Consider the following 15,766-nt stretch of genomic DNA (forward strand, 5'->3'; position numbering starts at 1 on the left):
CAGTGACTAGTGATGTAGTGACTTTCTAGCTCTCGTGAGAAGCTATCTTTTTATTTCTCGAGAAGTCACGAAAATATTGTGTGAATTTTCTGGCCCACATCAAGATAACTACCTCTCAAAGATATCGATCTCCGATATTTCTGATGTGTGCGGTACGGATGGAAAGTTTCAGTCACTGAAAAAGTCTCGAGGCTTCGATGTGAGGTGGTACGCAGTCGTGCCTGTGTTCCGAGCTTTTTAACTATTTTTCAAAACAGTTTCATAGTTTACTTTAGAGCCATTAATCACGCTGTAACACAGCAGGCTTTCACGTGGCACTAAAAAGGCTGACGGGGAATTTTTGTTTACAGTTCTCACCAGGTACAAACAAGGCAGCTTTAACTGGAAGGACTGTAAGGTTGGATTCTTCCCACTTAAAGGCGGAGAGGAAGACAAAGATTCGTAATTTTTGTGTTTCTTTATCTTCTTTTGTAATTTTGATCCCCGTTATTCTTAGCTGTTATTTTGAGACAGAAATTTTCTTCCACCCCGCTAGTTCTCATTCAGATCTAAGCGAACGCTATTATTAACAGGCTGCAATGCTTACAGATCATGAAAAAAAAATTAACAGGACACCCCTAACAATTTTCATAGCCAAGCAGTTTTCTCTTCTTGTCTTTGTCTTTGTTTCTGGCGACTGGTACAATCATTGTTATTGGTTCGTTCTGCACAAACCACAGCCGGTTCACAGATTATCCGCTCAAGGGAAGAGCCTCTGGTGTTGAACAAAGCCTGCCTCAACCGTCTGTATCCTCAAGAGCAGCTTCGAAATCAGTGACGGGTAAGCTTGCTTCGCTGGATGCAGTTTTCTTAAGATTTTCGCTGCGGGAACGAAGGCATCGATCTCTTAGATTTCTCCCTTGAAAAAACTGCCTTTTCCCGGGCCCACCTAGTCATCCTCCTAGGTTGGTTTTAGTTTGTATAGAGTGAACAGGTTGGAGTATTAACGCTGTCAACTACATTTGCTATCTTCAGCGACAACTTGCTTTTGGTTCTTCCTAGTTAGCGAGCTACTCTTCGAGTAGTACCAGGCCGATGTAGTACATGTCTTTGTAACAGAATGTTCTTAATGGTACTAGTAAAGTGGTACAAACTTTTATCAGGTCTATCCTCCAGAACACGAGCAGAAAGATCTTGAAGGACAGGTGTCTGAACTCTCCGTGAAAGCGTCTACTGATGATCCCTATAGAATGAATATTATTTGTTGTCATCGCAATGATCGTGCTATAAAGCACTTTCAATTGCGTAGCAAATCTGGACGACTAAACGCACTGGACTAGTCATTTTCTTCAGAAAGTTTTTATGTTCAGCTGGAAACCATCAAATGGGCAAATAACAGAACCTTAGCTCTAGCATACGCAGAAGGGCCTTCGGCTTCCTTTCTTATGAGAATACTGACAGACATCTTGAGGATTTCTACAAGCCGATTTCGTGAACCATCACTCGCCGAACAGAAACACTGAGAGTACTGCTTTGAAAACTCCGTCCCCGTTACACAATGTTGTCAAGGGCAGAGATGTTGATGAATATGAGATATGAGTGATGCTTCAGTGAATCCTCGAGCCGAACCAAGTGTCATTATAGTATGTGATGGGGTTAATTATCGATGTTTTAAGGCACAACAGAAAGCTTGGGTTCGAAATTATGGGATCCTAAGGAAAGACCATGGTCCCGGAGAGCGGCTGGAAGTCCCGCTGTGAGATATCCGCCTAAAATAAGTGCATTACGTTTGTTGTGTTCGGTCCCTGTAACTGTGGCCTGATGAACAGGACCTTTACAGTGGGGTTAACGTGAGAAGTTGGGCAAGTTGGTGCCTATTCAAGGATAACGAGCGCAAAAAAAGAAAAACGACGACGACGAAGGAGACGACAACACAACACAGGTAGTGGAGTTGTGAAATAGTCCTAAATTTTGCCTTCGCTCCCCTCTTTCCGCGGTTGCCGACGGCGGCAAGAAAAAGAAAGCCTTGAAATCAGTGAGAAATAAGTGGGTATTGGCTTCCGGTCTGGACGCACGTTCCGTTATACTTCGACGGGAGCTGACCGGTGAGCGAAATGGGTACCATTGGCGCCGTGGAAACTGATGACACATATATACCGATGACTCAGAGCCTTGCAATGTCCGACCAAACGTTAAATTCTTGCGTCTTTCAACATTTCCCTCATGCTTCTGCTTGTATTCAGCTCTTGAGGAGTAATTGCACAGCTAATGCCAGCGTATTAAACGATTTCCTTGTACGACACCCTTCATTGCGCGTCAGACATTATTGTACAAACTTAGGTGCCCTACAAGCATCTCCTTAAAATATTTTTTCACTTTACGCCTGTGCAGTTCACGCAGAACGACGACTCATGTTTCGCAGACGCAGATCCTCATCGTAAGTTATAAACGCTTCATGACCTCTTACAAGGCTGTTGTTTCTTCCTGTTTATGTCTGCGTTACAGCTCAAAAGGAGTAATCGACCTTCCAGCTAGAACTTTGCTCCCTCAGTAGTGAAGACGGCTGCTTGCCGAAGAATACAATTCTCTGCCATCACACCTTGCGGCCGTAATGGAACCAGTGGAACAGGACTGGCGTAAGCACTACGATGCCTGTTACGACAGGCCAGCTGGTCTCCCTGTCGAAGACGTGGCACCTGCAGGCATGACAGTCACCTTGGCTTCGCCTACGACCCCCGTTGCTAACCTGGGACGAAACCCGGCTGAAGAGCCTCGAATTTCGGAAGAACACCCCAACAAAATGGTCTCTTGCAAGCGGTCCAGGGACGGCGGCGGGGCCAGCACGATGCTGGTCCGTACTCTGGTCTCCTTGTTCGTCGTGTGCCTCTGCGTGATTTTCCTTGCTCTCATCGTGACCGGCTCCACATTCTCCTCGACCTCTGGGGGCGCCTTCAAAGAGAAGCAGTCTAGGGTCGGCGAGTCTTCGCTCCACGTGGACGCCCCCCGACAGCCTGCCGTCAAACCTGCACTCAAAGCGGCTAGGGCGTCGCGCACCGGCATGCATCTCGCTCACAATAAGGAAGCCAAGGCTCCGCCGAGGGTGGAGGCGAACTTATGGAATGCTGACAAAGACGACAGCGACGGCGAGGCGGAGAAAGAGGTAGGCGCACTGGCAGGTTCGATGGGAAGCAGTAATTGCATACGGATAGTTCGTGTGTCCGCCTCAGTTTCATACAATATTCTCTTGTTCCCAAGGAAGCCGCAGGATTGCCTAAGCGTTCATTTTTTTTATGGCACTGGTCGGACACCTATCAACTTCTGCTGTGTTCCCTAACCAGACGTTGTGTCGTTAAGGTGTCGTCTATAATTGCGTTGTGATGAGAATGTCAGTTATTGACATCTCGAAAGCATGTCCGGCATACGTGATGTACCCTCTCTGTAATCGTGTAGATTTTTTTTCTTGTTCTTTGAAGTTTCACGGGGCCTGTTGTAGCTCTGAAAGTGCACGCTCCTTAACAGTCTCTTCCTTCTCTGTTTGGCTTTGCTGAGCAGAAATAATTCGGCTTGAATGAACGATAATCATAATGCAAGAAAAATTCACGAAACGAATCAGTGCATTTTTTACAGGCCAAGGATACGTAATGGTGCATTATCCTCATCATGGGGCGTACACGCAGTGGCGAACGGCGGCGGTTATGCGTTTCGGCTTGGGCGTGTGGGTGATGGCGCCAGGAGCGCGCGCAGCTAGAGCAGCGCGCTGCCCCGGCTGCAGGACTGGGAACGAGGAACAACGGCGACGCCACGAAACGGAGGAACGGGCGCCAAAGAGCTGCGCTCTAAAACTAGGCACCCATTATACGCAACGCCTTATGACCTCGAGCGTACCAGAAGCTTGCAAGGACTCTAACATCATCTTAATAAGAAAGGGTTTGGTTTATGGGGTTTAACGTCCCAAAGCGACTCAGGCTATGAGAGACGCCGTAGTAATAAGAAAGGGAACGTCAAGGACTTAGAAAATTACCGACCGATCAGCTTACTGTCCGTTGCCGTAATCGCTAATAGAGTCAGGACAACGTTGGACTTCAGTCAATCAAATTTTCAGGCAGGCGTAAAGGGTACTCAGCAATGGACCACCTGTCTATCAGATGACGGGCAAATGCGCAGAGTTTAACGAACCTCTCTATATAGCCTTTATAGCTTACGAGACAGCATTTGACGCAGTCGAAACTTCTGCACTCATGCAGGCATCCTAGAATCGGGGTCTGTATACTGTCTGTTAGTGTATATACTGGAAGATACCTATAATGACTAAACAGCTACGATAGTCCTCCATAAAGTCAGCAATAAAATTCCCATAAGGAAGGGTATCAGGCAGGGAGCCTTCATACCGGCAATGTTATTCAGTGCCTGTTTAAGGGAGGTGTTCCGGGGCTTGCATTGGGAACAGTCGGGGATAAGAGCTAATAAAGGATACCTAAGTAATTTGCGATTCGCCGATGACATTGTTTTGCTAAGTCCCCCAGGAGATCAGCACAACAGCCTGACCAATGATTCAGACAGGCCGAACAGACCAGCGGATAATGAAATTAAGATGCAGAAAACCAAAGTAATGATCAACAGCCTCGCGAGTGAAGAGCAGTTCACAACTGGTAGCGAGGTGCTGGAAGTAGTAGTATATTAGTAGTAGTATGTTTAATTGGCCATATTATGTACAATATGCCCTCGAGTTGTGGCTAAAGGAGGAACACCAAGCATGCCTCCTGACAAGGCCTGCACCCCGATTAACACATCATGGAAACGGTGGCCGGATGGGCAAAAGAGAAAAAAACAATGAGTAACATTGTCACAATAGAAGATTGTTAATTATATACATTAATAAATATCAATTAAGAGTAAACAAAACATTTCATAATATGCACATTCAGGTCAAAGAAGGAAGGCAACACACAAAAAAAAACTAAGTATACAGAATTAAATAGTTTTTAGGCGCAAAAACAGACGAGACACATAGGAAGGTAACAAGACGAAGCGCCACCGAGAAAGCTAGGTGGCCTTTGCTCCCGTACTGATAAAAACAACACCAAGGAACGAGGATGGGGAACAAAGCACATGACACCGTTCGTCAAATGTGCTGAAGGGGTCGTCTACGAAATCCCCCTGTCTTGCGGGCACTCCTACATAGGTCAGGCAGGCAGGTGCCATGAGTGAAACGCACAGCAGAAAAAGGAAGGCACACATCTAACTAAGCACATCAGTAGTTGCCCGTCCCGCAATTGTGAGCCGTGCTTCACTGATGTGCGCATTCTGGGAAAAAGCAATGACACTACTGCTAGGGAGTTGATAGAAGAGTTTTTTATCAAAAAGAATGTCGACTTGTGCGTAAGCGACACATCAGTTGTATTGTATAACTGTGAAAAGAAATTCCTGGAGCGCGCCTTATCATGTCGTTCTTTAGCTTTAGGTGACCCTCCTGCGCATGTGACGACAAGCTGCGTCCTGTTACCTTCCTATGTTTCTCGTCTGTTTTCGCGCCTAAAAACTATTAATTATGAACCAAAACCAACTAGCCCAGCAGCAAGTGCTCTAAGTATACAGAGTTAGCTGAAAGTTAACCGGTGGGAAAAAGAATCCTCAGTTTTTTTCTTAAATACAGACACACTAGAACTTTCTAAAGCAATCTGAATAAGATACTGATAGTCATTACACAATGTTATCATTTCATAATCTGTTGTTTGTTTACCATAATTGGTTCTGGGTCTTGCAGTAGATAGGGCAACCGAACGTAGACCATACGCAACATTTCTTGAATTGGTGAGGAAATACGTCTACTTAGAGTAGGTAGTGACCGCTGATCTGGCTCATAAGAGGGAAATAATTTGAAAAAGAAAAATTTGGTGGAGCGCATATGGCAGGTTCTCTCAGATCATGAATGGCAGTTTACCAATATCCCTCAAGAAAAAAAGTATACAACAGCTGTATCTTACCGGTACTCATTTATGGGGAAAGAAGGTGGAGGCTAACGAAAAGGGTTCAGGTTAAGTTAAGGACAACGCAGCGAGCAATGGAAAGAAAAATTATAGATGCAACGTTAAGAGACCGGAAACGGGCGGAATGGGTGAGGGCACAAACGCGGCTTAATGTCATCTTAGTCCAAATCAAGAGCAAGAAATGGGCCTGGGCAAGGTGTGTAATGCGAATGCAAGATAACTGCTGGTCCTTAAGAACAACGGAGTTGATTCAAAGAGAAGGCAAGAGAAGCAGGGGGCGGCAGAAAGTTAGGTGAGCGGATCAGATTAAGAAATTTTTGTGGATACGGTGGCAGCAGCTTCCAAAACTAAGTGTTAACGGGGAGACATGGGACAGCCTTTGCGCTGCATTGGGCTTAATCAGGCTGATGATGATGATGCCTAAGTGTTCAACTTGGCATCATTCCGATTTCCTGTTTCTTGCGCTTTTCTAGAGTCTCAGTGTTGACTTTACGTTGTTTTCAGAAAAACTCTCCCTGCGGGGAACCGAGGCAGACCTACTGCAATACGAGCGAGCTAAGTTTCTTCTACCGGTACGAGCACGACTTCTGTGACTCCAGCTTCCGCGAGCAGGTGTTTGTTTGCAATCACAGCCCGAACCGGTTCAGTTCGCTCAAGGGCTGCACAAACGCGTGCATCAAGAACTCCAAGCCCTTCTCCAGGTGTCTCCAGGAACCAATCTTCACCAAATGCAACAGGTTAGAAAATCTCTATCTATCATATGACTATAGCAAAGCCAAGTGTCCTTCCTCAAGCACCGGTGTGAGCCGCGGACGGTGTGCCCGTTCATGCTTCGGGTAGGTTCCGAGTGCTCTTGAACATCGCGACGTGAAAGCGCACTAGTCGTGAGAGATTTTTTTTTTTAATGTCGAATGGCTTTATTCTTAGCTAAACAGGAAAGGAACCCCGCTGAAGTTATTTTGAAGAAAATAAATACAATGGACATTTCTGGCATGGTCTGCAACTTTTACATCTAAAATTTTGTGCGAACGTTATCGATAAATTGGGCACAAATTAATATGCTGACCTGGTCAAGACGACACCCTCTAACCGTCCTCTAACCGAATAGTCGTAGAGAGCGCTGTCGTTGTTTAGATCTTGTCGCAAGTGAGCTGAAATACCCTGGATAACATGTATTTCTTGCTGGCAAGGATTTTGACGATGAATTCAGAGCTTCAAGTTTGTATACAGGTGTAAGTTTCTGTATCCCTGCATGGCGATTGAAAGTCATTGTTTCGTTCTACCAATAAATTTTCTTTTTCTGCACGGTAATTTTGTTTCTTTTTAAATTATTGTCCAACTCTCGTTTTTACGTGCTCACGCCCATTCCTGAAATGTGGCTTAAACAGTTCTGAACATCTGTGATGAGCAAGCGCAATATGCAAATTACGAGGTCATGACGAGTGTCTTCCCCTAACGTTGTGGTTACCGTTCGTCGCCAGCTTTGTGCGACCATTGCCTGCGTCTGTGCACCAGCCCACGGTACGTGTTTTCATGAATGCACTGAATTAGAAGTGGAAATATTAAACGTAGGCATGACATGTTCTGAGCCGACGCGATAAACCAGGAACTGGTAGAACAAGAGTATAGGAATAAAAAAAAAGACAATGTATACATGTGTGGCAAAAGTTCTCACAGAGTGATGACATTAGAAGGTTTGCTTGAACAGGGTGACAAAAATGATGGTGCAAGGCAGGAATAATTAGGGTTAACTCGAAGAGGCCGTTCTGTGTGTTTTGATCCGTGGTTAGCTTCTCTGCAACTTAGCGTGGCTGGTGACGATGATAATAATGTGCCTGATGAGCTATGTGCACATGACTGTCGGCAAATAGGACGGCCGCTGCTCACATTCCGACACATAACTAGAGATGTGAAGGCCTGAAAAAAACAATGCAATTTTGGAAAAAAAACCGGTTTTTTTCGTTTTTTTCAGGCAGTGGAAAATGGAAAGAAACATTGAAAATTTCACAATGCAATTTCAAGGTTTTACGATTGCTTGCTTTTAGTTTAGGTTTTTGTTTTTGCTTTGAAAACAATTACAGCGTGCATCTTTGAACGATTGGAGGGCAGTCGTCATCGCCGGTGCCAGGTAGTGCTTTTTAAAACGTTCGTGCTACGAGTACGCTGGTTGAAGGCCAGGTCACATATAAAATCCAGGCTTGACTTAAAAACACACTAATACTTGAACTCACGGCTGAAGTAGAACAAAACGGCTGCAAATTCTACAGCGCTACACACACGGCATAAATAACATAGGCTGCTGTGCATGTAAGCGGTTTTAGCCAAATACAAGCCTAGCTTCTTGATTTCCAACATAGGAGAGTACAGAACATCCGCAGGAATTTGGTACAGGACAGGGGTCTTCAGCAAAGCACGTGGCCCCATCTACATGGCGGCAAGGCCTTTGCACCAACCAGCCGCTAACTCGTCTGGCTTGCCGACTGCTGCAGATACGACCATCATCCGCCAGCTGCGAACGAAACTGGTCACGTTTCGGGAATGTCCATGCAAGGATTCGCAACAGGCTTTCAGGGGAACGCGTTCGAAAGCTTGTGTATGTGCAGTCGCACCTATCTGTGGACACAGCTTCAATCCATGCTGCTGCGCGTAGTGCCGCATCCAGCGACAGTGATTCTGAGTCCCATATGGAGCGACTTATAGATCAGTTTTCATGTTCCCTTTCACGGTGCAATAGAACAAGAAGTTCGTTCCACAAATATGATATTTATACCTCCATATTCGCATGAAGTGCAAATCATTATTTATCTTCTCGGTGCAATATAACCAGAAGTTCGTTTCACAATATGACATCTATAACTGTATATTAGACTGAACTTCGGAGCATTATTATTGATTGTTGTGCTATTGCAAATAAATCTGTTTTTGTCATGTTTTGCAAAATTTCCAATTTTTCATGAAAAAAAAAACCTGAAAAAAAACGGTTTTTTTCACGTCATTCAAATTTTCCTGAAATTTTACATCTCTACATATAACGCGCGCACACTGTACGTGAAGAGCCGTATCTGTCCCAGGAACGACGTGAAGAGCTCGTACTGGTACCGCGAGGGCAAGGCATGCGTGGAGTGGAAGTACCCGGACGGCTACTGCGCCATCAAGCACAGGGGCGTGGCGCGAAGCCTGCGCGAGTGCCGCGACTCGTGCATGGGGCCCGGCACGCACGAAGGCAGCTGCACGCTGCCGGCCGAGTACACGTGCCCGGTGGAGGAGCTCAAGTTCCCGTACTTCGCGCACGCCTTCCCCAACGGCACCGTCGAGTGCCTGCTAGCTGACGCGGAGAAGCTGCGCCCGCACAAGTGCATGACGGGAGAGAACAAGTACGCCACCCAGAACGCCTGCCGCCAGGCCTGTGCTCGGAACAAGCGCCCCCCGGCTGACTCCCCCTCGCCGTAGCCCAGGGGCAGCTGGAGGACAACGCCGGCGTGCTCCAGTGCGAACATGCGAAAAGGAACACGGGAGTGGGGTAAGGTCCATTCGCGGGTCGGAAGGGGGTGTGGGAGTATGAGAAAAATACACTGAATTCTTGTTTTGTCGTTTCATTTCTTGTCGTCGTCTCTTGTCCGATTATGATATACTAGAAAAAGCTGTGAAAAACTGAAAAGTCAAATTCGACTGAGCGAGTTCCACTCGGCCAGCCGTAGCAATCGCGTTACTCCTGGTTTAACCAGAACTAAACCACAGCCAATTTTCCTCGACCTGTGTAGTGAGTTATGCTATGCGTATCTTGAGACGGCGGTTCGTCTTGTGTGTGCGCTTCCATCGACGGACGAGACCGCGGCGAGCCTCCCACAGATGGAGGAGGCATCGTCCACCGCCGGCCTATCGTCCGTCAGGTCTCAGTGTGGTCGCGCTGCAGTGCAGTAATGCGCCAGGCCCAAACGTCGCACCCCTCCGTTAGTAGGACGTTTGGGATCGGAGCCGTGCGGAATTGGTGCCACTTTATGAGTTGGGCCTGGTCCAGTCGTTTGCTGGACGCGTTTGTGTGAATGGTGACACGGAGTATGAGGTGGTCGCTACACAGGGTATCGTTCAGATTCTCCCAAGTTGCCTGCGCAATGGATTTGGTGAGAGTGAGTCAGGGCATGTGTCGCGTGTTATGAAAGTATCGGCCCGTCCTTCAGGAAGCAGGCCCCGATGTCCTTCCCCCGGGGAGTTGTACGTACCAGAGAAGCAACCGAGATTGCATTCTAGTTCACAAATCGCATACAGCGCTTTCACCCGACCTCAAAATCAACGACGACTGCACCGAATATTCCATGGTCCAAATACTTCCTTTACGACGCCAGGAACTTTTCCTGTTCATGCTCAACGTGTGCATCCAGCCCAGACGGCCCTGGGTCGCCTTCGACGAGATCCTATCCAAGGCGATCCGGGTGGCAGGCAAGGCTCCACTCGTTATCGTGGGCTATTTCACCGCCCAGCGCATCTAGTGGGGCTACCGCGAGGACGACGCTAGGGGTCGGCGCCTGGCCAAACTCATTTTCCGGCTCCAGCTCGCGCTCCTCACAGACCCCACCTTCTGAGAGGCTGCTTTACGGACCGCTCAGCCCGCTGGCCAGAAATGGCTGGTGGATCGGGCTTTACGTGAAACACAATCCCGTGGACTCCTGGACCAGTAGGGGACCACCCTGGAAGATTTTTTTTTTGTATGCATAATAAAGTTGTTTCCATCCATCCATCCCCACTCGGGTCGATGGCGGGAGTTTTCTCGCCCAATGACCGCTGCGGTCTATTGCTACAGTGCCGCGTGTGTGCCACAACGTTGTCAGCACTAACGCATGCATCCCACAACTCTCTCTCACCATACCACGCACCTCAAAGCGTGATTCAGGCGTCCGCTGACTCAGGGAGGCAGTTATGCGCATTTCCTTTCCTTAAAATCATCGCAGTCTGAAACGTTGTCAACTCCAACACTAATTAACAAATTCAGGGGGCACTTGGGCTCCCTCAAGTGCTGGAAGGCGAAAGCGTTTCCTGGCGCACTGTTTGTTTTTTCTTTTTTCATATTTTATTCCTCTTTATCAATTTTTTCTCTTTTATTTTTGTTTCTTTTCCTATTTTTATTTATTTTATTTTATTTATGAAATCTATGCATCCACTAGATGCGCTTTTATTCAGGCTCAAACATTCAGCCTTCGTGGCGGAGTGGCACCGTCTCCACTTCAAAATGCTAAAGGCCTTGGTTCGATTCCCAGCCTCGACACAGCTTTTGAAGCGAAAAGCTTCACTAGGCTAGTGAACACCGAGGCTAGCGTGGGCCCCGTCGTCAGAAAAAGACACAGGTGCGCATGCGCGAACTGCGTGACGGTGGACACCCAAACCGCGCCGTAAGGGAAGGAAAATGAAAAGAAAATTGGTTTTAAGGAAAGGAAATGACTCCTGCCTCTCTCATATCTCGGTGGATACCCGAACCGCGCCGTAAGGGCCTTAAGAAAAAATGAAATGAAAATTGCTTTTACGGAAAGCAAATGCCTGTCTCTCATATCTTGGTGTACACCCGAGAGGAATGCACGCCACAGTACATGTCTCTAAAGCAACCTTCTAAGACAGTACCGTATTCACCTTGCCGCAGCTTTTCGCTTCGAGATATCCAGGCTTAACCTTAGCTAAGCCACAGCCAATTTTTTTCTTTTAAGTACTGACGCCGAAACGCGGACAGATTTGCTAACATTCCTTGGTCACGGCAGTATGAGGCATTAAAGGCTTTCGCCTTAATAATGAACGCCGAAGACCTATGGCTTCAGTGCCGCGTTTCTGCCACAGCGTTGTCAATGCCAACGCATGCAGCGCACATCTGTCACTACCACCACGTAGCTTAAAGCACGGCTGTGGTGCCCACTGTCCCAGGGGGCCAGTATGCGCCTTTCTCAAGGTCATTTGAAGGTGACACTTAGGTCCACCGCGAAACTGAGTTTACCTAGCGTAGTGAAGGTTTTGCTTCAAAACCTGTGTCTTAATTACGGGATTAACGCAGTATGGGTTGCGAGGCAGCGTACTAGAGCATTACGCACTTAAATATTAATGGTTTGACAATGGACACTGGAAAGTGCCAGTTGGTGCGCAACTAGATTGTGTTCAACTAGAAGGAGCGAATTCCAGACTCTGTACTCAAGACCTTCAACAAGTTTGCACCATCCAGGACTCCTAACACCTTTACTCGATCCTTCATTTTGCAAACTATATTTCAGAAAATTCATTGAAGGCTTCTTTGCGAAGACGCTACCATTACGAAAGCTACTGGTCTAGGGCAACGACTTCAAGTGGACAGGACACCATGCATGAGATATGCGGCGCACTTAAACACGTTCTGATGAATCCGTCAATACTCGCAAATTTTAAAAACGACTGTTGGTCTACATTATACAGATGCAGCTTGGTCTTGCGGTTATACTGGCTCAAGAGCAGGACTCGCTGGAGGGCGTGATTGAAAGTGTGGTAGGCGTTGAACGTAGTTAAGCCTAGTAGACCGGCGAAAGCAGGTGTTCACTCTTCAATCGGAGAGGACACTTCAGCTCCTCCGTAATTGTATGACGCGATACCTGTGGGTTAATGCCCATATATGTAGAATTTTTTAATCTTTACTTAACATTCATAGGTCTCGGCGACTCCTCATACCACTACCAGCGCAGTGGCAGCGACTCCAACTGGGTGGCCCGATGCAATACGGCCGCGCGGCAAATGTCCAGCCGGAACACGTGGCGGCTCTTTCGCGCCCTAATTGACCCAACGCAAACACGCATGGAAACTCAAAAACAGCTCCAAAGAGCAATACACAGCTTTCAGGGCAACACAACTCAATTGGCGCACAAGCTCCGGGACCAGTACTTGTGCACCACACAGGACCCCCGCGGGCCGGCGTACTCTTATGCAGGTTCTGAGAACGTTGAGCTGGATCAACCGTTCCAGCTCCACGACCTGAGGGCGGCCCTGGCAAAAATGAAACGCGGCACCGCTCCGGGTCGGGACAAAATTACAGTCAAATTGTTAGCCAACCTCCCCGACCTGGCATACCTGTCTTTATTGAATTACATTAACTCAATCTGGCTTGGGGAAGTGCCACTCCCCATCGAGTGGAAGACCGCCCTAGTCACCTTCATTCCTAAAGCTGGCAAGGCCATCAACACGGACAACCTCCGCCCCATCTCTCTGACTTCCTGTGTGGGCAAACTCATGGAGACGATGGTACGTGACAGGTTGTCCGAGTTCATGGAATCCAAACACCTTTTCGCAGACACCATGTTCGGGCTTCGCCCACAAAGATCTGCACAGGATGTCCTGCTACAACTAAATCGGGATGTCCTCGACCCCGTCGAATGCCCTCACAATGACAAGGTCGTACTCGCCTTGGATTTGAAGGGTGCATTCGACAACGTTACCCACGAGATCATTCTCACCCACCTCTCTCAAACTAACTGCGGCAAAAACGCCTTTCAATACATTCGGCAATTTTTAACCGACAGACAATCTTACATTCGAGTCCAGGATAAAGAACATGGTCCTTTTCATTTAGGAACCAGGGGTACACCCCAGGGCGCGGTGCTGTCTCCCCTCTTGTTCAATTTGGCTATGATGCGCCTACCGGCCCAGCTGGGCGCTGTCGCCGGTGTGCAGCATGCGCTGTACGCCGATGACATCACCCTGTGGGCTACACAGGGTTCCCTTGGAGACATTGAGGCCAACCTGCAGGAGGCGGCGACCATAGTGGACCGTTATGCTCGCCGCTGCGGCCTCCAATGCTCCACCCAAAAGTCTGAATTTGTGCACATACGCCCCTCACCAAAGTGCACAGCCAAAATTTCATTGTCTCTTGAGACAGGTCCCATTCCTGAAAATATCGAAGTCCGGGTACTGGGGCTCTTCATACATCAAAACAGACGGTCAGAAACAACATTGGCCAAACTCCGTCAGGTGGGGGACCAGGTGGGCCGCTTGGTCCGCCGGGTTTCTAACAAGCGCGGGGGGTTACGATGTAAGGACGCCTTGCGGCTGGCGCATGCATTTGTAACCAGTCGAATTCTATATTCGACTCCATACCTCCACCTGCGGAAGCAAGACGAGGATTCACTCGAAGTCATCCTCCGCAAAATTATTAAGCGAGCTCTGGGCCTCCCCGTGAACACCTCCAACAAGCGCCTCCTTGGGCTGGGCATGGTGAACACATTTCGGGAGCTCCGGGAAGCCCACTTGACCAACCAATACACACGTCTCTCAAAGACATCGTCGGGTCGCCGCCTGCTTGCCCGACTGCACATCCAACACACCACTCTTATGGAAGAGCGCGTACGTATTCCATCCCAGTGGAGATGCGCCCTCCACGTGCGCCCTCTTCCCGCGAACATGAACCGTGAAGACCATAATGGCCGGCGCCTGGCGCGGGCGGAAGCCCTGGCCCGCCACTATGAATCGAAACCCGGCGTATTCTACGTGGATGCCTCCGGCCCCCACCACGGGGGATGGTACACGGCCGCAGTCGTCCACCAATCCAAAACAGTGAACGGCCTTACTTTCCGAGCCCGTGACATAACACACGCGGAGGAGGTCGCCATTGCGTTGGCTGCATCTGATTCCAATTCAAAGACAATTATTTCCGACTCGCGAGGGGCATGTCGGAACGTCGAGCAGGGCTGGGTACCATATCTAGCCTACCGCATTCTCCAAAACAGCGTCTACACCGGGGACCCCGCGCACCGGCGTATCGTTTGGGCTCCTGCTCACATGGGCCTTGAGGGAAATGAGGCAGCTGACGCCGCCGCCCGCGCGCTCTCTCACCGGACATTCCCCTCCGACCCCGACGATCAGGAACTCGAATTCACTCCCGCTTACTCCTTTAAAGACATTGTTTTACATTATCAATCTGGCCATGGTCTTTATCCCCGCCCGTGTAAAGGTCTCTCAAAGGCGGAGGAGCGGCTTTTGCTTCGCCTGTATACTAATACTTTGCTGTGCCCGGCAGCTCTCAAACACTTCGACCCTTCTTTCTCTGGCAGCTGTCCGCACTGTGCGGAGAAGTCTTCGGACATTTACCACATGGTGTGGGCCTGCCCCTCCAACCCTGCTATCCCCCCTCACCCCAACCCAACCCGGGAGGACTGGGAGGCGACCCTGCTCGGCTGCTCTGACCTGCAGGCCCAACGGGCCTTGGTCGCGCGAGCCCGGGCGGCGGCCGACGCCACTGGGGTCCCGAACTAGGGACCTCCACCTAGTACTTGTAAGGGCTGGCCCCCTCTGGGTCAGCTCATGCAATACCTCCAGTAGTGCATGTGTAAATAAATGTTTTCCACCACCACCACATCGGTTGAGCGATGCGCCATTCCAATGGGCGCAGCGATTAACCACAATCCTACCGGGGGCATCATAGCCACCGGTAGGATTGTACGGCCCATATTCCTCTTCCCGAGCAACCTCTCGCGACCAATCTTTAATCTAACGGCCACCTGCTAGGGCCGGTTCCGATGGCGCCACAAGGTAACGTGACCTAGGTGGCACGACGCCCTCCTCCCATTGGTTGCATACGGCGCGACACTCCTCTGAACTTGCCCGAGCTTACTCGAGGAAAACAGGTAAGCTCCGGTTAGTTCGGAGCACAAGACAAGATGACAAGATTCTCGCTAGGTTTGGTACATCTGGAGTACTGCTTTCGCACTGATGCGTCAGTCGCGCTCTAAATGCGCTTGACATTAAACTCCACTCTAAACTACTAGAATGCATGGATTTTCACGGGGCTGTCACAGAAAAGTTTACCA

The 15,766-nt window shown here is 48.8% G+C and overlaps 1 protein-coding gene across 1 annotated transcript; it reads left to right on the top strand.

Moving 5' to 3' along the window:
- Positions 1-2,590: 2,590 nt before the first annotated feature.
- LOC149341926 (uncharacterized) lies at positions 2,591-9,416 on the top strand. The gene is made up of 3 exons (XM_089546714.1): positions 2,591-3,139; positions 6,471-6,703; positions 9,038-9,416. The coding sequence occupies exons 1-3, from the start codon at positions 2,591-2,593 to the stop codon at positions 9,414-9,416; spliced, it is 1,161 nt and encodes a 386-aa protein (XP_089402840.1).
- Positions 9,417-15,766: the final 6,350 nt, after the last annotated feature.

The sequence above is a fragment of the Amblyomma mixtum genome, chromosome 5, assembly GCF_055824585.1.
Source record: "Amblyomma mixtum isolate Tamu chromosome 5, ASM5582458v1, whole genome shotgun sequence".
In the NCBI taxonomy this organism is placed as follows: domain Eukaryota; kingdom Metazoa; phylum Arthropoda; class Arachnida; order Ixodida; family Ixodidae; genus Amblyomma; species Amblyomma mixtum.

What these genes read in the sequence shown, in the direction of transcription:
- LOC149341926 (XM_089546714.1), top strand. Translation starts at nt 2,591, where the DNA reads ATGGAACCAGTGGAACAGGACTGGCGTAAGCACTACGATGCCTGTTAC. An exon ending in ACGGCGAGGCGGAGAAAGAG is followed by an intron (nt 3,140 to 6,470) that starts GTAGGCGCACTG and finishes CGTTGTTTTCAG; the next exon opens with AAAAACTCTCCCTGCGGGGA. An exon ending in ATCTTCACCAAATGCAACAG is followed by an intron (nt 6,704 to 9,037) that starts GTTAGAAAATCT and finishes TATCTGTCCCAG; the next exon opens with GAACGACGTGAAGAGCTCGT.